The 22831-nt window shown below is 40.0% G+C and overlaps 1 protein-coding gene across 9 annotated transcripts in view; it reads left to right on the top strand.

Moving 5' to 3' along the window:
- LOC134342810 (extracellular sulfatase Sulf-2-like) overlaps nucleotides 1-22831 on the top strand; it is a 352386-nt gene that overhangs the window by 291595 nt on the left and 37960 nt on the right. For all 9 annotated transcript variants that reach the window (XM_063041404.1, XM_063041405.1, XM_063041403.1 and 6 more), the window contains 4 exons: nucleotides 1594-1722; nucleotides 3172-3228; nucleotides 3318-3444; nucleotides 18569-18776. In XM_063041404.1, coding sequence (XP_062897474.1) covers nucleotides 1594-1722; nucleotides 3172-3228; nucleotides 3318-3444; nucleotides 18569-18776 — 521 coding nt within the window. The remainder of the gene's footprint in view (nucleotides 1-1593; nucleotides 1723-3171; nucleotides 3229-3317; nucleotides 3445-18568; nucleotides 18777-22831) is intronic.

The following is a 22831-nucleotide window of genomic DNA, read 5'->3' on the forward strand; positions in this document are numbered from 1 at the left end:
CAGCAAATGATTGACATGAATCACAAAGGTTCCAGTTTTGCTTTTAATCAGTCGGTCTTGTAATACATGTGAAAAAATTGCATCAGATATCCTTGTGTTAGGGAGAGAAAATAAGTTTCTGCTTTGGAGTGCCCCTGAATTTAGGCTAGCATACCCAACTATCATAAAGAACAACACACAAAATGCTGGACAGGCAGCATCTGTGGAAATGAATAAGCAATCGACATTTCAGGCTGAGACCCTTCTTCAGGACTGGAAAGGAAAGGGGAATATGGCAGAATAAGAAGGTTGTGGGGTGGAAGGGGGCGGGGAAAGGAGGATAGCTAGAAGGTGATAGGTGAGGCCTATGATGAATGGGTGAAGAGGAAGGAAACTGATAGGAGAGTAGAAATCATACCCAAGGTCATATTCTGGCTGGCAGAGCAAAGTGATCTACTGATGCACCCAGTCTGAAATCCATGCAGCAAAAAACACTATGTAGTCAGTATTGCACAAGCAGGTTTCAAATGACTCATATGAAAAAGAGTGCAAACTGCAGAGCTATATAGCGGAACAGTATCCTGATACCCAGTTATTCATTGGTCATTGACCATGCTGTTCATGAACTAAGTTACACATAGAATCACATTGATAAAATATAAATGACACTGACTGATATGTGAATGTTACAGTGTTCCTAAGAAGAATTAAAAATAAATATTAAATTGAAGAGAGATTTTCACCTCAGACCTTTTTCTACATGATTAATTGGATGTAATTAAGAGTTTATGGGAGATCTGCAAACATGCTAAGTTTTGAGAGTGATGCAGAATACAGCCACTTCCCCACAGCTTCAGTGACTTGGGTTTGATCCCAACCTCCAGGATTGTCTGCATAGCATTTGTAAGTCGTCCATGTGAGAGAGTTTCTTCCGAGTGCTTGGGTTTCCTTCCACGTCCTTAAAGGGGCAACACAGTAGCATAGTGGTTAGCACAATGCTTTACAGTATCAGCTACCTGTGTTCATTTCCCACTGCTGTCTGTAAGGAGTTTGTATGTTCTCCTCATGGCTGCGTGGGTTTCCTCCCACAGTCCAAAGACGTTTCAGTTGGTAGGGTAATTGCTCATTGTAAATTGCCCTGTGATTAGGCTAGGGTTAAATCGGGTTGCTGGGTTTTGCGGGTCAAAGAACCAGAAGAGAACGTATGTTAATAAATAAATAGAGAGATAGATAGATAAATGGACTGGTAAGTTAACTGACTGCTGTAAATTGTCCCTATGTTGTGAATGAGTGATAGAATCTGCTAGGAATGTAGGAAGAATAAAATAGGATTAGTGTAAATGGGTGCCTGATGGAAGCATGAACTTGATGGGACAAGGGACATGTTTCTATGGTGCATAACTCTGTAATTGTTCAGTCTTACTGTGGTTCAAAATGAGGGGACTGCAGATTACAAAATTTAGCTGTTTTAAGAAATACATGCTTGGTTAATCCTATGACTGCTAACAACAACTTTGGTCAGTAAAGCAGTTATTCAGCATTTGCTGTTTGTAGAGTGAAAGAATCAGTGCAGATCCTATTTAAATCATCTTCTTTTTTGTTATTTATTCTCAGCATTCCTCAAATCGTTTTAAACATAGACCTCGCACCGACAATTTTAGATATTGCAGGTCTAGATATTCCAGCTGACATGGATGGCAAATCCATTCTGAAACTGTTAGACACTGAGAAACCTGTCAACAGGTAAGAGTGCCCTAATTTACTGATACTAAGTACATCAAATTTGTGTATTATTATCTAAATTTCTGACATTTTAATGGATCTTTCTCGATAATTTTCTATGACTGTGCTTGTTTTCCACTTAAGCCATTTTAATAATTAAACTGATTAAAATTCATAAAATGCATGCAATTAGTTTTTGCAGGACATTTTCATTATTCTTATGATTCTATTATGTGTTCTTTGTCATGGAAAGATCAAAAATCCTTAGATTACTTGGAGTAAGGAGGGAAATGCAATATTAGCATTAATTTCCACAGGACTAGAATGTCAAAGCTAATTGTCAAAGCTAAGACTTGATAATGCTAAGACTTTATAAGGCACTGGTCAGAGCACATTTGGAGTAATGAGAACCATATTGGGTTCTATACCTAAGAAAGGATATACAGTCGGCCCTCCTTATCCGCGAGTTCCGCATGCGCGAATTCATCCAACCACGAATCAAGAAAACCCGGAAGTGCTCTTCCAGCACTTGTTGTTCAAGCATTAAAGACTTTTTTTTCTTGTCATTATTCCCTGAACAATGCAGTATAACAACTATTTTACATGGCATTTACCTTGTATTTAGTATTATAAGTAATCTAGAGATGATTTAAAGTGTACAGGAGGATGTGCATAGGTTATCATGGATCAGGATCGAGAAAAAAACGGAAGTTCTCTTTCTAAGTAAGTTGGAACAGGTACATCCGATATTATTTAGTATCAGTCAGTCAAACGTTTGTTTTAGTATATAGTATATATTTTACCTTTCTATGCATATAAAACACTTAAGAAACATATGTTTCAGCACCGGGCTATTTTTCAGTTCGATCCAGTGACAGACCGCTCCCAAACGCGCTCTCCATCCCTGCCGGTTCGTGAAGGATCAAAAACCCAAAACCCCAAACCCCAATAATTAAACCACTGCGTTGCTTAGTAATAATTGTAGCTTTCATTGGGACAAGACTTTTCTCACTTTATCCTTTAAAATTGTTCTGATCGTTGACCGAATGTAGCCTAACACTTTTCTAATGACCGATGGCGTTTCACCTCTTTCCTATTGCTTTATTATTTCGACTTTATTTTCAATCGCGATCGTGGTTATTTTCGTGAACAGAAACACTGCGGATTCAGAGCTCTACCGCCGATCCTAATGCCCACCGCACTAAGACAAGTTAAATAAGGTCCGGGGTTCCGCTGGGTCCTAAGGTCCACCACATTGACACTGGTTGAATAAAGGACTTGAGCATCCGTGTTTTTTGGCATCCGCGAGGGGTCCCGGAACCAATCCCCGTGGATAAGGAGGGCCGACTGTACTGGCATTGGAGATGAACATTATACAGAAAAAGGAATGAACATTATACAGATTCCACTAATACTGATAGACAAAAACCTGTATTTAGTTTACTAATGTAATCATTCTGTTATTTGCAGGTTCAACTCAAACAAGAAAACCAAGGTCTGGCGAGATTCATTTCTTGTGGAAAGAGGGTATGAAATACAAATTTCTTAAGCAAAAAATGCATGATCATTGTTTCCATAAAGCAAGACTTAATGCAGCAGTGCTTTTGTTTTATTAGTAAACTACTCCACAAAAGAGATGAAACTAAAAACACTCAAGAAGAAAATTTCCTACCCAAATATGAAAGAGTAAAAGATCTTTGCCAGAAGGCAGAATACCAGACACCCTGTGAGCAAATTGGTCAGGTAAGGACATTCTGGCACTGAAGCTCGTGAACTGCAGAATAAATTAATAATTCCAATCACAGGGACAAGCTTCCTCAAAACAAATTCCAGGGCTCTTCATTAACTCTGTGATTCAGGAATTCATATAATTATACATAAATTATGATGATTAAGTGAACTTCATGTGAAAGTCTGATAATATGTGGCTCCATGTAAAAGATTTGGAATGTGGATAGGATATGGAAACGGGAATGAAAAGGTGGAGGATTTAACAGCAAGGAAAAGAGAAAAATGGTAAAGACCTAAGATGGACTTAGTATTCTCAAGTAGGTTTTGTACCAAGAGTTAAAATATGGAATTGTGTTAAGAATAGATGCATTAGGTTTTTGAGCTTACTTCTAGTATGACCTATTTTATTTTGTTAATTTACATTGATTGCTTCAGAATGTGGAATTTGGTTTCAATCCTGTATTTAGGATTTATAAATATTGAACTCCAGCCAGAAAATATGAAGATTAAAGTGTACTCAGTCATACAGTGAAACATTTGAGGACAATTTTACGGCTTAGATTGGACTGGACTTGTACTTGATGATTTTATTGAACATCATTAAATAACTGGCAGATTGAATGAGGGGCACCTCATTTCATCTGTGGATTCAATTTGAAATCAGTGGAATATAAGTTCTCAAATTCACAGCAGTGCAGAAATTATTACTCGGTACCATGCAAGCACACAACAGAACCAAGCACTTTTCTCTGATCATATTCCTGAAGAGACATTGGATTGCATAATGGGAGAGAGACTTCAAAAGAAGTGAGCGGGACAGTCAGGTCATTTTGCGTGCCACAGTTCCCAAGGAGATGCTGAATTGCATAGTGGGAGAGAGATTTCAAAAGAAGCGAGTGGAAGCAGTCATGACATTCTTCATGCCACAGATCCTGAGGAGACCTCAGCGTGTGCATAACTAATTATTTGGCAAGGTCCAGTAAAATGAGTTTAGGTTTAAGCGAAGTGGCCATTGTGTGAGTGCCAGTGTTAGAGTCGGAGATCAGGCTTTGGTGAGGAGAGGCAGAGACTGTAGGTAGGTTTTTTGTTTATTTTTACTTTCTTTCTTATTGCACAGTTGGAGTAGTGGGGATGCCAGGCTGGTTAATGGAGTGCTCCTGTTGCGGGATGTGGGAAGGCAGTGAGGCCTCCAAGTGCTCCTGATGACTACACCTGCAAAAAGTGCATCCACCTGCAGCTTTTCTCAGACCATGTTAAGGAATCAGAACTGGAGCTGGATGAACTCCTAATCAATCAGGAGGCTAAGGGGTTGATCAACAGGACAGACAGGGAGGTACTGCAGTTACACCCAGGATGCGGGCAGGGCACAGGTAACTGGATGAACCTCAGAAGGGGGAAGGGGGATTGGCAGCCAGTGCAGAGTATCCCTGTGGCTGATCCTATCAACAGGTACACTGTTTTGGATACTATTTATGGGTGGGGGGGTTGGAATGACATAGTAGCGGAATGTCACAATGGCCAGATCTCTGGCATTGAGTCTGGCTCAGAAGGGAAGTGGGGAGAAAAGGTGAGCTGGAGTGATAGAGGATTCATTGGTTATGGAAACAGACAGGAGATTCTGTGGACGAGAACAAGACTCCCAGATGATATATTGTCTCCCAGGTGCCAAGTCAGGGACATTTCAGATGGTGTCCATGGCAGTCTTAAGTGTCATGAATAGCCAGAGGTCACAGTCCTCGTCAGTACCAATGACATGAGTAGGAAAGGTGACGAGGTCCTGCAAAGTGAGTTCAGGAAGTTGGGTGCTAAGTTAAAGGACAGGACCACCAGAGTTGTGATCTCAAGATGGATATCCGTACCATGTGCTAGAGGCACCAGAAATAGGAAGATGATGGAGTTTAACACATGACTAATAAGATGGTGCATGTGGGAGGGCTTCAGATTTTTGGCGCATTGGGCTCTCTTTCTGGAAAGGCAGGACCAGTACAGAAGGGATGAACTAGAGGGGGATTGATATCCTTGCGGGAATGTTTTCTAGTGCAGCATGGAGGGGGAGAGGTGGTTAAACGAGAGTTGCAGATGGATAGGAACACAGTGCCAGAGCATATAATGGAGTGGTAGCTGGGAAAAATGTGGTTAAGCCCATGTGGCAAGCCAGGAATCGAATGGTTGAACATGGTGGGACTAACGTTCTGAGTTGTGTATATTTCAGTTCAATGAATATTGTAGGAAAGGCAGATGAGCTTAGGGCATGGATTAAATCATGGAATTATGACATTGTAGCTATCAGTGAGATGTGGTTTCAGGAAGGGCAGGATTAGCAGCTCAGTGTTCCAGGGTTCTGCTGTTTTAGACATGATAGAGCGGGAAGGATTACCAGGGAAGGTGTGGCATTACTCATCAGGGAAAATGTCACAGCAAATTTGTAGAGAGATGCTAGAAACATAAGGTTTCTATGCTAGTTTTAACTTTCCACATACTGACTGGGAATCCCATATTGTAAAGGGACTGGACGGGTTACAGTTTCTCAGATGTCTTTAGGACAATTTCTTTAATCAGTGTAGAATTGTCCCAACTACAGAGAGTCCAATACCAGATCTCCTATTGGGGAATGAGACAGGGCACGTGAAAGAAGTTTGTGTAGGGGAACACTTTGCATCTAATGATTATAATACCATTTGTTTCAGGGTAATTATGGAGAAGCATAGGCCTGGTGCTCAGGTTGAGATTCTAAACTGGAGAAGGGCCAATTTTGATGATATCAGAAAGGATCTGGCAAGTGTGTATTGGGACAGGTAGTTCTCTGGCAAAGGTGTACTTGATAAGTGGGAGGCCTTCAAAAGTAAAATTTTGAGAGTACAATGTTTGTATGTTCCAGTCAGATAAAAGGCAAGAATAACAGGTTTATAGAACTTTAGTTTTCGAGATATATTGTGGCGCAGGTTAAGAAAAAGAAAGGTGCATTTAGGACGGATGTTCATGGGTTCTTGATTAGACAGGTTGTGAAAGGTTATGGGGAGAAGGCATTAAAATGGGGTTCAGAGGGAAATGGATCAGCCATGATGAAATGGTGGAGCAGACTCAATGGGCCGAGCAGCCTAAATCTGCTCCTATGTCTGATGGTCCTATACACGGGATATTAAGTCACTAATCTCTCTGAGATGCAATGTGATAAGTACTCTCTTCAATGCTAAAAACACAATCATTTTTTCACTTAACACCAATCTGTATTTTCAGTGTCAAATTGTCAACTATTCCCTTGTAAAACTGTTTAACAAATTTTGAACATTCTGTTCTTTGTGTTATATTGAACAGAAATGTGTCATACCACTTGAAAATTACTTTTCAAGTGTAGTCATTTTTGCAAAATATAATTTTCAGTTTGTAAACCATTGTGTGCTGCCATGTAGACATATCACTGGACAAACATTTATTTAAAGCCAACTCAGTATTTTATCCTCTGGCTGGAAGAAAGGTATGTGAGATGCCAACAGTTCTCATTAAAGAAATCAAGGTTTTTGCCTCACTTAAACAGGGCTGGTAAACTTGTTGGCTGTAATGGAGGCTCCAATGCAGGTCATTTGAATTAGTCAGCTCACTCCTAACGATTGGAGGGTGAGCTGGGGAAGACAGAGTGTGAGGGCAAGGAGTCGGTACCACTGTGTTTTTGCTATATTTGAGAAATATATTTGGAGAAGCTTCTGTTACACATAATTTACACAGTGGATATAATTAGAGCTTCAGGATTTTAACTGTAAATATAAAAGAACAAGCTCACTGTGTACAGTTTGAGTGCCACGTAGTAGAAAGCATACGAGTAACATGAAATATGAGGAATGGGAACTTAATCATAAGAAGTAAATTGGTTAATAGATTTCTGTTCAAGGCCATTTATGAAATTTCACAGCCAGGTCAGGGCCAGGAAAATTCTCAAACATTTTCCTGCCCAATCATTGAAACTTCACCAGAAGTCCAGTGGGAATTTGTTTGCACACAGAGATGAGTCTACACACAGTGTCGTATTCAATGAAACTACAATGGCATTGCAGGAAGATTTCCGGAAATATTTTGTAACAGATCTTTTTAGAGTAATCTTGATCTACAGTAGCTCAAGAAAATACCTGAAAAACGACAATTCTGGTGCAAATCTGTTTTAAACTTCTAAAATTCAAGACTATGCCCAAATCATGCTCCTTTTCTATTTAAACTACAATCAGATTGAAAAGCACGGCTATCAGATGGTTTTCCTTCAACACTCCCAATTATTTCTATTTTCTACAATTGTCACCTTCATTTCCAATATTTAATAAAATATGAAATTTTTTGTAACTGAGACAGATGATTGTCTGGAATTCTGCTGACACTTTTGTGATCTTCAGTACATGATGGTTGGAAATGATGTAGAAACTCAAAGTCCCACCTGAGGTCATATCATCTATTAAGACCACTTTCTGCATTATCGCCCCATTTCAGTTGTCTGGGATCCAGGTTCTGCTATTTTCTTCTTTTAATCCTATATAGTTCGCCTTCTTCCCTTCACTAAAAGTACAATATAGATAGATAGATAAAGGCTGTGTTTTGCTTAAATTATGAAATATTTATCAGTTTTGCAATTATTTGGTAAAAATGAACACAAATTGTTCAAGTCTCTTCTGCCTGCCTAGTGTTTATGTTTATATCATGCTAGTTTTCTTACCATACCTTTGACTCTGTTAGTGTCCAAAATTCTAACAATTTCGGAATTGAATACCATCAACAATTCAGAAAACTGGTGGAAAAGGCAGAGAGAGGATTTACAAAGACATTACTAGCACTGAATGGCTTAAGCTTTAAGGAGACACTGGAGAGGCTGGGGCTGTTTTGAGGCCCTGACTTGTTAGCAAATGTGCAGTGGCTGCAGTATTCATCATTCTTGACAGAGAAGAAAAAGATTTAAATGGAAGCTGAAGGGCATTTTTTTCACATAGATGGTGGTGGGTATGTGGAACGAGCTTCCAGAAGACATGAGATATCAGTTCAATAACAAAATTTAAAGATATTTGGGTAAGTGCATGGATGGCAAAATTAGAGGGATATGGGCCTAACAGACAGATGAAACTAACTCATCTTGATTACCCAGCGTGGTTAGCATGGATGAGATGGGCTGAAAGCTCTGTTTTTGCATTCTATAACCCTATGAATCTCTACCAGACATCCTGATAGCCATTCTCAGAATCTTGCATTTCTCATTGAGATCAGCTCTTAAACTTCAAAACATTAATGCATGAGGGACAACCTCACAATGCCTCCTTGGTATGCAAAGCCTTCATTCTACCACTTAATCTAGTAAACCTGTGCCACATGATACCTTCTTCCCCCCGCCATCAGAATTCTGAATGGACATTAAACCCATGAATACTACCTCCCTAATTTCTCTTTCTTTTTGCGCTACTTATTTAATTTAACTTTTTAAATATATATATGTAGCCACCCCCCCCCCCCCCCGGCCACCCTCAGGGTCGCTCGGCTCGCTGTCATCTAGGGAAACAGCCTCGGCCCCGGCAAACTGGGTAATTCGTTTGTGTGGATGCTGTGGGAGGTACCCCACCCCACCCAAATAACAGACAATACATCAGATGCAATTAAATGATATATAGTTTATAGATATTACTGGAACTATATAATTAAGAGAGAATAAAATATAAAAGGAAAATAAAAGGCACCACACTTATCAAAGTTCAATCTCTTCGTGCACAAAAACTGTTGGAGCTCAAGGACCTTCTTCTTCACCCTGCGACCCCCTCGGACCACCTCGACCGGCTGCCTGGGACCAACAACGGTGGTCGACCAGACGCTCTACACGAGTCCGTCTCCGTCTCCTCGCCGAACGTCCCGCTCGGGGTCCGACCCCGTTAGCGGACTCACAGCACGTCGTCCATCCTCTGTCTCGCTCTCCCGCCTTCTGCCCCAAAACCCCGCGCATACAGTATCTTCAAATACACCAAAACCATAACAACTATCCCAATTGGTTAATAACATATTTCTTATCACACTCTAAACCAAAACAAGCTGCTAGCGCAAACTTTCTCAGCGTTTAACACAACAAAGCCGCATTCCCCAGATTAACATAACAACGACGCCATTTTAATTAGCCTCCGCAGTAACATAAAAGTTGAAACCCCCTTACATATAAACTCTTCAATATCAGTTCAGAAAGCTGGTTTACTAGATATGTTGAATATATATACTTACTGGTAAATTACAGATTTTATTATGTATTGCAAGGTACTGCTATCATATAACAATGAATTTCAAAAAAATATGCAAATAAAATTAAACCTGAATTCTAATTCTGATTCTGACAAGTATATTCTTCCAAGTATAGAGATAAGTGTGGCCTTTTCAAAGCCCAGTTCAAGCTCAGAAACACTTGCTTAAATCTTTGTACTTAAAGCCCCTCACAATAAAGGCCAAAGTGCCATTTGACTCCCTAATGGCTTGGTGTATAATGCCAGTTCTAGAGACGTTTCTGCCTCTCTTGAACTAGCATACCAAATATTATCGAGTTTGAATCATCTACTGTTAAGGATCTCGCTTTCAATACAGATAAGCTTCTTAGGCCGAAATTTCATGGAAATGTAGCACTGTAGTTGGTTTTTAATACTGGAATTTCTAGTGTTGCTTTCATTTGTTAATATTTAAGGCATATTAAGCCAATAATAATTGATTTTCTTTTTGAAATAGAGACACAAATTTACTTTCCATTCCAATGTTTGCCATCCATTTTGAAAGTTCAAAGTTCAGAATAAAATTTTTTATTGGAGTACATACATGTCACCACATACAACCCTGAGATTCATTTTTCCTACAGGCAGACTTAGCAAATCTATAGAACAGTAACTATAAACAGGATCAATGAATATCAAACAGTGCAAATGTAAATATTAATAAATAGATATAAATAACAAGAGCATGAAATAACAAGATAAAGAGTCCTTAAAGTGAGATCATTGGTTGTGGGAACACCAGAAATAGAATGAGTGTAGTTTTCCCTTTTTGTTCAAGAACCTGATGGCTGAGGGGTAGTAACTGTTCCTGAACCTGGCCATGCGAGTCCTGAAGCATCTGTATCTTCTACCTGATGGCAGCAGTGTGAAAAGAGCATGGCCTGCGTGGTGAGAATCTTTGATGATTGATGCTGCTTTCCCGCAGAAACGTTTCATGTAGCTGTGCTCAGTGATTCAGGAACAGCTTCTTCTCCACTGCTATCTGATTCCTAACTGGACATTGAACCCGTGAACACAACCATACTTTTTCAATATACGAGGGGTGATTGATAAGTTCGTGGCCTAAGGTAGAAGGAGTCAATTTTAGAAAACCTAGCACATTTATTTTTCAACATAGTCCTCTCCTACATTTACACACTTAGTCCAACAGTCGAGGAGCATACGGATCCCTTCCTTGTAGAAGGCGGCATCTTGGACCTCCAGAAAGTGGTCCACAGCAGGGGTGATTGATAAGTTTGTGGCCTAAGTTAGAAGGAGATGAGTTAGAAAACATAGAAACATAGAAAATAGGTGCAGGAGTAGGCCATTCGGCCCTTCGAGCCTGCACCGCCATTTATTATGATCATGGCTGATCATCCAACTCAGAACCCCACCCCAGCCTTCCCTCCATACCCCCTGATCCCCGTAGCCACAAGGGCCATATCTAACTCCCTCTTAAATATAGCCAATGAACTGGCCTCAGCTGTTTCCTGTGGCAGAGAATTCCACAGATTCACCACTTTCTGTATGAAGAAGTTTTTCCTAATCTCGGTCCTAAAAGGCTTCCCCTTTATCCTCAAACTGTGACCCCTTGTTCTGGAGTTCCCCAACATCGGGAACAATCTTCCTGCATCTAGCCTGTCCAATCCCTTTAGGATTTTATATGTTTCAATCAGATCCCCCCTCAATCTTCTAAATTCCAACGAGTACAAGCCCAGTTCATCCAGTCTTTCTTCATATGAAAGTCCTGCCATCCCAGGAATCAACCTGGTGAACCTTCTTTGTACTCCCTCTATGGCAAGGATGTCCTTCCTCAGATTGGGGGACCAAACCTGCACACAATACTCCAGGTGTGGTCTCACCAAGGCCTTGTACAACTGCAGTAGTACCTCCCTGCTCCTGTACTCGAATCCTCTCGCTATAAATGCCAGCATACCATTCGCCTTTTTCACCGCCTGCTGTACCTGCATGCCCACTTTCAATGACTGGTGTATAATGACACCCAGGTCTCGTTGCACCTCCCCTTTTCCTAATCGGCCACCATTCAGATAATAATGTTTTCCTATTTTTGCCACCAAAGTGGATAACTTCACATTTATCCACATTAAATTGCATCTGCCATGAATTTGCCCACTCACCCAACCTATCCAAGTCACTCTGCATCCTCTTAGCATCCTCCTCACAGCTAACACTGCCGCCCAGCTTCGTGTCACCCGCAAACCTGGAGATGCTGCATTTAATTCCCTCATCCAAGTTATTAATATATATTGTAAACAACTGGGGTCCCAGCACTGAGCCTTGCGGTACCCCACTAGTCACCGCCTGCCATTCTGAAAAGGTCCCGTTTATTCCCACTCTTTGCTTCCTGTCTGCTAATCAATTCTCCATCCACATCAATACCTTACCCCCAATACCGTGAGCTTTAAGTTTGCACACTAATCTCCTGTGTGGGACCTTGTCAAAAGCCTTTTGAAAATTCAAATATACCACATTCACTGGTTCTCCCCTATCCACTCTACTAGTTACATCCTCAAAAAATTCTATGAGATTCGTCAGACATGATTTTCCTTTCACAAATCCATGCTGACTTTGTCCGATCATTTCACCGCTTTCCAAATGTGCTGTTATCACATCTTTGATAACTGACTCCAGCAGTTTCCCCACCACCGATGTTAGGCTAACCGGTCTATAATTCCCCGGTTTCTCTCTCCCTCCTTTTTTAAAAAGTGGGGTTACATTAGCCACCCTCCAATCCTCAGGAACTAGTCCAGAATCTAACGAGTTTTGGAAAATTATCACTAATGCATCCACTATTTCTTGGGCTACTTCCTTAAGCACTCTAGGATGCAGACCATCTGGCCCTGGGGATTTATCTGCCTTCAATCCCTTCAATTTACCTAACACCACTTCCCTACTAACAAGTATTTCGCTCAGTTCCTCCATCTCACTGGACCCTCTGTCCCTTACTATTTCTGGAAGATTATTTATGTCCTCCTTAGTGAAGACAGAACCAAAGTAATTATTCAATTGGTCTGCCATGTCCTTGCTCCCCATAATCAATTCACCTGTTTCTGTCTGTAGGGGACCTACATTTGTCTTTACCAGTCTTTTCCTTTTTACATATCTATAAAAGCTTTTACAGTCAGTTTTTATGTTCCCTGCCAGTTTTCTCTCATAATCTTTTTTCCCCTTCCTAATTAAGCCCTTTGTCCTCCTCTGCTGAACTCTGAATTTCTCCCAGTCCTCAGGTGAGCCACTTTCTCTGGCTAATTTGTATGCTTCTTCTTTGGAATTGATACTATCCGTAATTTCTCTTGTCAGCCACGGGTGCACTACCTTCCTTGATTTATTCTTTTGCCAAACTGGGATGAACAATTGTTGTAGTTCATCCATGCAACCTTTAAATGCTTGCCTTTGCATATCCACCGTCAATCCTTTAAGTGTCATTTGCCAGTCTATCTTAGCTAATTCACGTCTCATATCTTATACAGTTATACAGCTCTCGTTACATGAACGTGCATTTCAACTCTTTGAGTGATAATGCAGAAAGTTTGAAGTTAATAACCCACCTCCTTCTACCTTAGGCCACAAACTTATCAATCACCCCTGCTGTGGACCACTTTCTGGAGGTCCAAGACGCCAACTTCGACAAAGCCATCCGTAAGCTCCATGACCGCTGGACTAAGTGTGTAAATGTAGGAGGGGACCATATTGAAAAATAAGTGTGCTCGGTTTTCTAAAATTGACTCCTTCTACCCTAGGCCACGAACTTATCAATCACCTCTCGTATATTATTTCTGTTTTTGCATGAGTTTTGATCTCCAACACACATATACTGTAATTCATTTATTTATTTATATGTTTCTCCTTCTATGTTATGTATTGCTGTGAACTGCTGCTGATAAGTTAACAAATTTCACAAGACATACCGGTGATAATAAACCTGATTCTGACAGATAGTTAGATCTTTGACCCCAAAGGTAATTACAATGTCACAGTAGCATTACAAGTCCAGAGATATACAAGTATACAAATATTAGAGGATAAGTAAGAAAGAATAAAAACTAAGAAAGCTCAAATAGTCTAACAGGAGGGGTTCATCACTTCTCCAGCTATAGGCTGACTCATTGTACAGCCTAATGCCGAGGGTAAGAATGACCATATATAATGCTCTTTGGAGCAGTGCAGCAGCTTTGGAGAGGGCTTCACCTGTGATGTACTAGGCTGAATCAATTACCTTTTGTAGGATTTTCCACTCAAAGGCATTGGTGTTCCTGTACCAGGCCATAATGCAGCCAGTCAGCACACTTTCCACCACACATCTATAGAAGTTTGCCAAGGTTTTTGATGACATGCCAGATCTCCACAGACTCCTGAAGAAAGAGAGACACTGTTATAGAAACATAGAGACATAGAAAATAGGTGCAGGAGTAGGCCATTCGGCCCTTCGAGCCTGCACCGCCATTTATTATGATCATGGCTGATCATCCAACTCAGAACCCCGCCCCAGCCTTCCCTCCATACCCCCTGATCCCCGTAGCCACAAGGGCCATATCTAACTCCCTCTTAAATATAGCCAATGAACTGGCCTCAACTGTTTCCTGTGGCAGAGAATTCCACAGATTCACCACTCTCTGTGTGAAGAAGTTTTTCCTAATCTCGGTCCTAAAAGGCTTCCCCTCTATCCTCAATCTGTGACCCCTCGTTCTGGACTTCCCCAACATCGGGAACAATCTTCCTGCATCTAGCCTATCCAATCCCTTTAGGATCTTATACGTTTCAATCAGATCCCCCCTCAATCTTCTAAATTCCAACGAGTACAAGGCCAGTTCATCCAGTCTTTCTTCATATGAAAGTCCTGCCATCCCAGGAATCAATCTGGTGAACCTTCTTTGTACTCCCTCTATGGCAAGGATGTCTTTCCTCAGATTAGGGGACCAAAACTGCACACAATACTTATGCTTTCTTTGCAATTATATTTTATATGATGCGTCCAGGACAGGTCTTCCGAGACAGTGACACCCAGCAAGTTAAAGTTACTGACCCTCTCCACCTCAGATCCATGGATTATTACTGGCTCATGGACCTCTTCTGAAGTCTACAATCAGTTCCTTGGTCTTATTGACATTGAGGGAGAGGTTGTTGTTATTACACCACGCAGCTAACTTTTCAATCTCCTTCCTCTATGCTGATTCATCTCCACCCTTGATACAGTCCACAACATTTTTGTGGGTAAAGTTTCAACTGCAGCAATAAACTCATCCTTAGACAGTCACTCATCAAAATATTATTTTTAAATTATACATTTGTAACAAAAATCTTCTGCATTTACTTTAGTCTTACCTATGTGCATTTATCCATATCTTTACCAGAAGCAATCCAAACCAAAATACTTATTACAAATGGTCTTAAAACTGAAATGTTAATTTAATTTCTCTTTCCACAAATGGGTGTTTCCAGATTTTCTGTTTTTTATTTAAAATTATTTTAGTCATAATTAATTCATGCCTTCTGGTGACCCTCACTGAATTAATTCCATTATCTTGCAAAACAGACACTCACTCAGTGACTACTTTATTGCGAATGGGGCACAACGTGATCGTCCACTGCTGTAGACCATACACTTCAAGGTTCAATATGTTGTGTGTTTAGACACACACATCACTGTTGTGATGTATGGTTACTTGAGTTACTGTCAGCTTGAACCAGTCTGGCTATTCTCCTCTGACCTCTCTCATTAACAAGGCACTTTTGCCCACAGAACTGCCTCTCAATGGATGTTTTTTTTAATCTTTATTTTCACCATTCAGAATCAGAATCAGAATCAGGTTTATTGTCCCTGGCATCTGAAGTGAAATTTGTTAACTTAGCAGCAGCAGTTCAATGCAATACATGATATAGAAGAAAAATAAACACGAAATAAAATAATAATAAATAAATAAATCAATTACAGATATACTATATATTTTAAAAAATGAGGTAGTGTTCAAGGGTTCAAAGTCCACTTAGGAATCAGATGGCAGGGGGGAAGAAGCTGTTCCTGAATCACTGAGTGTGTGCCTTCAGGCTTCTGTACCTCCTACCTGATGGTAACAGTGAGAAAAGGGCATGCCCTGGGTGCTGGAGGTCCTTAATAATGGACATTGCTTTTCTGAGACACTGCTCCTTGAAGATGTCCTGGGTACTTTGTAGGCTAGTACCCAAGATGGAGCCAATTAAATTTATAAGCCTCTGCAGCTTCTTTCTCTGTAAATTCGAGAAATTGTTGTGTGTGAAAATCCCAAGAGATCAGCAATTTCTGAGATACTTAAACCACCCCATTTGGCACCAACAATCATTCCACGGTCAAAGTCACTTAGGTCACTTTTCTTCACTATTCTGATATTTGGTCTGAACAACAACTGTAGTTCTTGACATTGAGTTGTTGACATTTGATTGGCTGATTAGATATTTGTATTAATGAGCAGATGTATAGTTGTACCTTATAAAGTGGCCAATATAAGTTTAAATTATTTATATATGTTTAAATTCTTATTAAGGAAAATAATCCTGGATTCATTTCCTCTTAGCTTCAAGTTCCAAAATATTTTAAGAACCAAAGATGATTCATGATCAGTTATTGAATCATTTTATTTGATATAGCAATGATCAAGTTGAGTTGCAAGAAATACTGCTATTGTAAATCATTTCCTAAATTAAATCTGCCTGCCTAATTGCATTAGCTCTACCAGCGAAATGCTAACGTCGTTTCAGTGAATGACATAGATTTGGAATGATAGGTGCAATTCCGAAAAAGTGTTGTCATGTGAACTGCAAGAGGATCTGTGCTGATGCATGGCATCTTCAGTGATGACACTTCACCCCTTGTGAAGCTCGTAGACAGCATTCAATTCACACCAATATTGTTCAGTCACTAGATCTAGAGAGAAATTAGATCACTTGAAATTGTCATATTTACTGACTGATTCTATAATGGATGTCACAGTCAGATCTTTGGCATAAGAAATTAGACCTGAAGGAAGCTAATGAGCTGAAGGACGTAGTTCAAAAGTCAATTGTTCATGAGAACTACAAAGTCAAAACAAATATAGTTATGGATAAGCTCCATAAGACAAATCTAAACATTAAGGAGATCAATAAGCATTAAAAGTACTGTAATGAAATATTGAATTTTTAACAAGGTAAGAATAATTAAGGTATAGTTGTAAAAATAACAAGGTCATGCAAAAATGTCTATGTAGCCAGATAGGAAAGTGATTCAGTTATTCATTCTACAAATGTCTAATTGGTGGTGTTTTAAGCTCCACTCTACCACTACATGAATCCAAGCCCTTTTTGCGACAGCACTACATAAACTTAACACCTTCTTGTGGTACTAAATAAACAGCCTTATCTTATTTGTAGTTTGCTGTGGTAACATGTGCTCCTTATTTACATTTCCTGTCACTTGCATAGCATTGGTCGTTAATCTGTGCAAACAAATTTAGTACTTACAGTGAAATCCTAGTATTGATGAAGGGTCTAGGCCCGAAAAGTCGACTGTACCTCTTCCTAGAGATGCTGCCTGGCCTGCTGCGTTCACCAGCAACTTTTATGTGTGTTGCCGGAAATCATAATCTCAGTTTCTCATGTCTCTGCTTACAGATACACTTTACCAAGTCTAGAACTACTCTAGTAATACAGCTCTATACAATATTTAGAAGTAGCTTCTTGGAAAACTTAGTTAGCACTCATGTCATTGATAGCTTAAAAAAAGATTTAGAAGGAGCACCATTCCTGAAAGCAACGAATCAGCAAGACAGACAGTATGCGAACAAAGCCAAGGCATTGAGTTCATTGTACAGTGTACCTCATCACTTGGCTGTTTGGTAATCCCTCCATGCCATTCAAAAGCACAGGACGCCGTAGTGACAGTGCACGTGACAATGGACAACAATAAGTCTGTTTGGAGATTCAAAGAGACAAGGATAGCTTGCCACAGGATGAATGCATTATGGCAGTTGCTGGGAATCTGGGTGGCATTATGACTCCGAGAGTGAAGGTAATTGGCAAAAGAACAAAAACTGACGTAAGATAGCACAGTTGCTTCATAGCTCCAGTGACTTGGAATTAATCCTGACCTTTGGTGCTGTCTGTGTGGAGTTTGCAAGTTCTGCCTGTGATTGCATGGGCTTCCCTGATTACTCTAGTTTGCTCCCACATCCCTAGGATTTGTGCTGGTTAGTAGGCTAACTGAAAATTCTCTATTGTAGGTGAATGTTGGACATGTGTGAGAGGCAAGCACACAGGAAAATAAGTGGACAAACACTTTTGGCTTTCAGTTTTTTTTTACTTTTCACTTTTCTACCCCTGATTTTCAATAGTCTTCTTAGGGGCACAGTGTGACGGTAGCTGGAAAGCTGACTGGCTTAATCACCTTTTTTTATTGCTCATAGCCACTTGGTTAACAATGCTGCTGACTGATTGGCTACAGCCCAGTGCATGTTGGCAGTAAAAAGTAGTTTCAGTCTTAATCTATTTGATTCATTTATAATGTCATAGTCATCTCAGTCAATGTAGCTACCACCCTTCTCGTTTTTTTTCCTCTCCTCTCTGAGGATGGTGGCTTATAGAGTTCTATGGGCCCAGACATCTTTCAATCATTAGTCCAGTCACTATTCTTCATGGGAACACCGAGACAGTGATTACTAAGAAGCTGTTACCATGGAGAATCTTAAATCCACTTATTCTGAGCAAGGTCTAATGAGGAATCACAAGCAGGAAACCTGATATGATTTTTGATTCACCCCTGGCTATTCCAGTTCATTGACTTAAGTGGATATTCTTGAAGAATAAGCCATGCAGCCTTATTGCCTTTGGCTTTTTAATCACAAGGTGGTTATTATTTCTAGAAATGGCAGTGCGTGGAGGATGTCACAGGAAAGCTTCGACTTCATAAGTGCAAAAGAGTAGCTGACGCTGCAGCCGCTGACAAGAAGAGCTCTGGGCGAATTCAGTCCAAATACTACGACTCCAATGGGCAAGACTGCGATTGTGAGCAGAATGGGTACAAACTGAGCCCAGCTGTCCGACAGAAACAGAAACTTTTCTCCAAGCGAAGTAAGCAATTTTTGCAATTTTCCTGTGGCTGTCAATCACAAGTATAAATTCTATGTGAGAAATCTTTTGGATAATATTTTAAGTGATGCAATGTTAAGGTACAAAGAAGGCAAAAAAGGTAAGACTAAGTGAAGAATGATACTACAAATAAAATAGCTGATTCATACTGTTACCAAAAATATTTTATACTTTTGGAACCAAGAGAAGCTATTAATTTGTATAATTGTTGTTTATTCAATGCATCAAACCATGTTACTGGTTGGTAATAGATCATTATATTCTTGTTAATAAGCCACTTCCCCCAACAATGGTGCAAGAAAAAGTTAGGATGGTACAGATGTCCTTACCCCTTCCCGACTCACCCTTGCCCCTAAATTTTGTCGGAATTCTAGCATTGAAGGTTGAAGGGGTGGAAACTTAATCTAAATTGCAAAGTTGAGGCCTTTTGAAATTCCTGAAGGGGGCCTGATCAAAGGGCCTGCAGTACCTGACCCCTCAGATCCACTTTGCCATAGGAAGTCTGGCATACATTTGTTATTTAACTCTGTTTAAGTTCCTTGTGGATTAGGACTACCAGAAATAGATAGATAGACATACTTTATTGATCCCGAGGGAAATTGGGTTTAGTTACAGTTGCACCAACTAAGAATAGAGTATAAATATAGCAATATAAAACCATAAATAATTAAATAATAATATGTAAATTATGCCAAATGCAAATAAGTCCAGGACCAGCCTATTGGCGCAGGGTGTCTGACCCTCCAAGGGAGGAGTTGTAAAGTTTGATGGCTACAGGCAGGAATGACTTCCTATGAGGCTCTGTGTTGCATCTCAGCGGAATGAGTCTCTGGCTGAATGTACTCCTGTGCCCACCCAGTACATTATGTAGTGGATGGGAGACATTGTCCAAGATGGCATGCAACTTGAACAGCATCCTCTTTCCAGACACCACCGTCAGAGAGTCCAGTTCCATCCCCACAATATCACTGGCGTTACGAATGAGTTTACAATTACAAATAATTGGGTTGCTACTTCATCTAATTTTCTACCTTTACACATATGAAACTTCAAAGTTGACCTGCGCATTCTCCACTTCTTCTTTTACCCTGAAGTCGACCTTTTCAGTGATCACCCGATTCCCACCTTGTGCTCCTATCCCAAGAATTCATACCAGCTCATAACCTATGTTGTATGGTTGCCCTTATTAAATGAAAAGGTATTGCATTTCTTTATCATTGCAGAATATGAAAGTTCTGTTTTGTCTAAGTGGGTGCTTCCTGTAAAAATAGGATGTTCAATGGATAAATATAACCATGAGAAAATCTGTAGATGCTGAAAATCCAAGCAACACACACAAAATGCTGGTCCTGATGAAGGGTCTCGGCCTGAAACACTGACTGTTTACTCTTTTCCATTGATGCTGCCTGGCCTGCTGAGTTCCTCTAGCATTTTGAATGGATAAATACAGTTGGTCATTCTTTGGCTCAGCTTTGCTGACTTCTAGTGACACCTAAAGGTTTTCTTTTGAAATGGCAGTTATATGCTGGAAAATATAGATAAAGATTAGCTTTATTTGTCATATGTACATCAAAGCATTGAAACATACAGTGAAAGGTATCATTTGCATCAACAACCAACGCATTCCTGAAAAGGGCCTGACCAATGAACCTACAGTAACTGACCTGTCAGACCCACTTTGCCACATTTATTATTTAACTTTATTATTTTAACACCAACAAATTTGCTGTCGAAAAAAATCACTACACTGATTGGCCTAATCTCAAATAATGAGGCAGCCTACAGAGAAGAAGCCATCACTCTGACACAGTGGTGTCAAGAAAACAACCTCTCCCTCAATGTCGCAAAAAAAAAGGAGCTGGTTGTGGACTACAGGAGGAAATGGAGACAGACTGGCCCCTATTGACATGAATGGATCTGAGGTTGAGAGGGTGAACAGCTTTAAATTCTTCAGCATTCACATCACCAAGGATCTCACGTAGTCTGTAGATACTAGCTGTGTGGTGAAAATAGCACAACAGTACCTCTTTTACCTCAGACGGTTGAAGAAGTTTGGTATGGGAACTGTACCTCCCCCAGTCGCAGGACTCTGCAGAGAATGGTGCGGACAGCCCAGCACATCTGTAGGTGTGAACGTCCCACTATTCAGGACGTTTACAAAGACAGGTGTGTAAAAAGGACCCAAAGGATCATTGGGGACCCGAGTCATCCCAACCACAAACTGTTCCAGCTGCTACCAGCCGAGAAACTGTATCGCAGCATAAGAGCCAGGGCCAACAGACTCCAGGACAGCTTCTTCCACCAGGCCATCAGACTGATTAATTCATGCTGATACAATTATATTTCTATGTTATATTTCTATGTTATATTGACTGTTAGGTTGTACAAACTATTTATTATAAATTACTATAAATTGCACATTCCACATTTAGACGGAGATGTAACGTACTCCTCATGTACATATAGAAACATAGAAAATAGGTGTAGGAGTAGGCCATTCGGCCCTTAGAGCCTGCACCGCCATTTATTATGATCATGGCTGATCATCCAACTCAGAACCCCACCCCAGCCTTCCCTTCATACCCCCTGACCCCCGTAGCCACAAGGGCCGATGGATGTAACTAATAAAGTCAATTCAGTTCAATTTATTCTGAGGATATACTGATGGCAGCCTGCAAGTGTCAAATTCTAGCTCCAACATAGCTTACTTACCCTTTCTAACTCTTATGAATGTGGGAGCAAACTGGAGCACCGGCAGAAACCCACGAGGTCACAGGGAGAACGTGCAGACAGTGGCAAGAATTGAACCTGAATCACTGGCACTGTAAAGTGTTACACTAACTGCCACACTACCATACGAGCCTTAACAGAGTGGAATTCCTTATCAGGAGAAAGAATTTGAAAACAAACTTGCCTTAAGCAGCAACCCTTCCTCAGATATGCAAGATTGGCTCATCTATTGACACACAATATTTACTTTTATCTCTTTCATTATTCATTATTTGTAACAGGCCAGAGGCTGCTGCCAGTGGCAAGTCACCTGAGTTAACCATGGACCAATGGAGTCAGTGCAAAGCAAACTTTGCAGATCTGCCATTGTAAAATTCCCTTCTCCAGCTACTACATACATAAATTGTGAATCCATGCATGGCAGCAGGTCCTCAAGTGAATTAATGCTATTGTCTGGGAAAATGATAGGATGGGGGAGATACCATAGACTGATCTGAAATGTATAGGATGGGGGAACCAGATGTTTAAAGGAAGAACAACCCCCACACAAGCAACTACTGAATAATTATTCATAGCCAATTAAGCCATATCCCACAGCTTAGTAACAGTCAAACATGATGAAAACTAGCACATAAATTATTTTTAATGAAACAATAACAGACATGTAATTATAATAGTTTAAAAAATTTATAACTTCAAAATAAATTTAATACATATCATTAATTTTTCATTAAATAATAAACAGCAGGCTCCATAATAGCAATGAGTTTGAAACCTTTTTCAGTGCTGGTTTCATAGGCAGGTTTTTCTAAGTAAAATGCCGAACAATTATTGTGAGTTCATGTTCCATTCTGAGCTTCTTGACAAGTCCAGTGTTGGACACAACCAGGAAATCACTGGCAAATAACAATAAGCAAATTTATGTCCACCCACGTGTTCATTCATGAGATTGGTAATTTTTTCCGCCAATAACTTTCAATATATTTATCTTTATGCAACTACAGTATCATATCCAATCTATTTTGTTAAAGTTCTCTCCTAATTTTTTTTCTATTTTTGTCTATTACATTTCCATTATATATTCTGCTTCAGAATATTTATTTACTAAAAATTTTAATTTTGGCTCCGTTTTGTCTTTCTCTGTTACCATCTTGCTCTTCCATTTGATTTTCTTCCCCCTTTACATTTTGCAAAACACAGTGTTCTGAGCACTCATCTGTGCAAAGTGCAAGCCAAACATTCTCAAGGATAAAATGGCAGCAATGGATCACTTCTGGAATGCAGCACAATATGACTGTGAATCATAT

This window comes from Mobula hypostoma, chromosome 2, assembly GCF_963921235.1.
Source record: "Mobula hypostoma chromosome 2, sMobHyp1.1, whole genome shotgun sequence".
In the NCBI taxonomy this organism is placed as follows: domain Eukaryota; kingdom Metazoa; phylum Chordata; class Chondrichthyes; order Myliobatiformes; family Myliobatidae; genus Mobula; species Mobula hypostoma.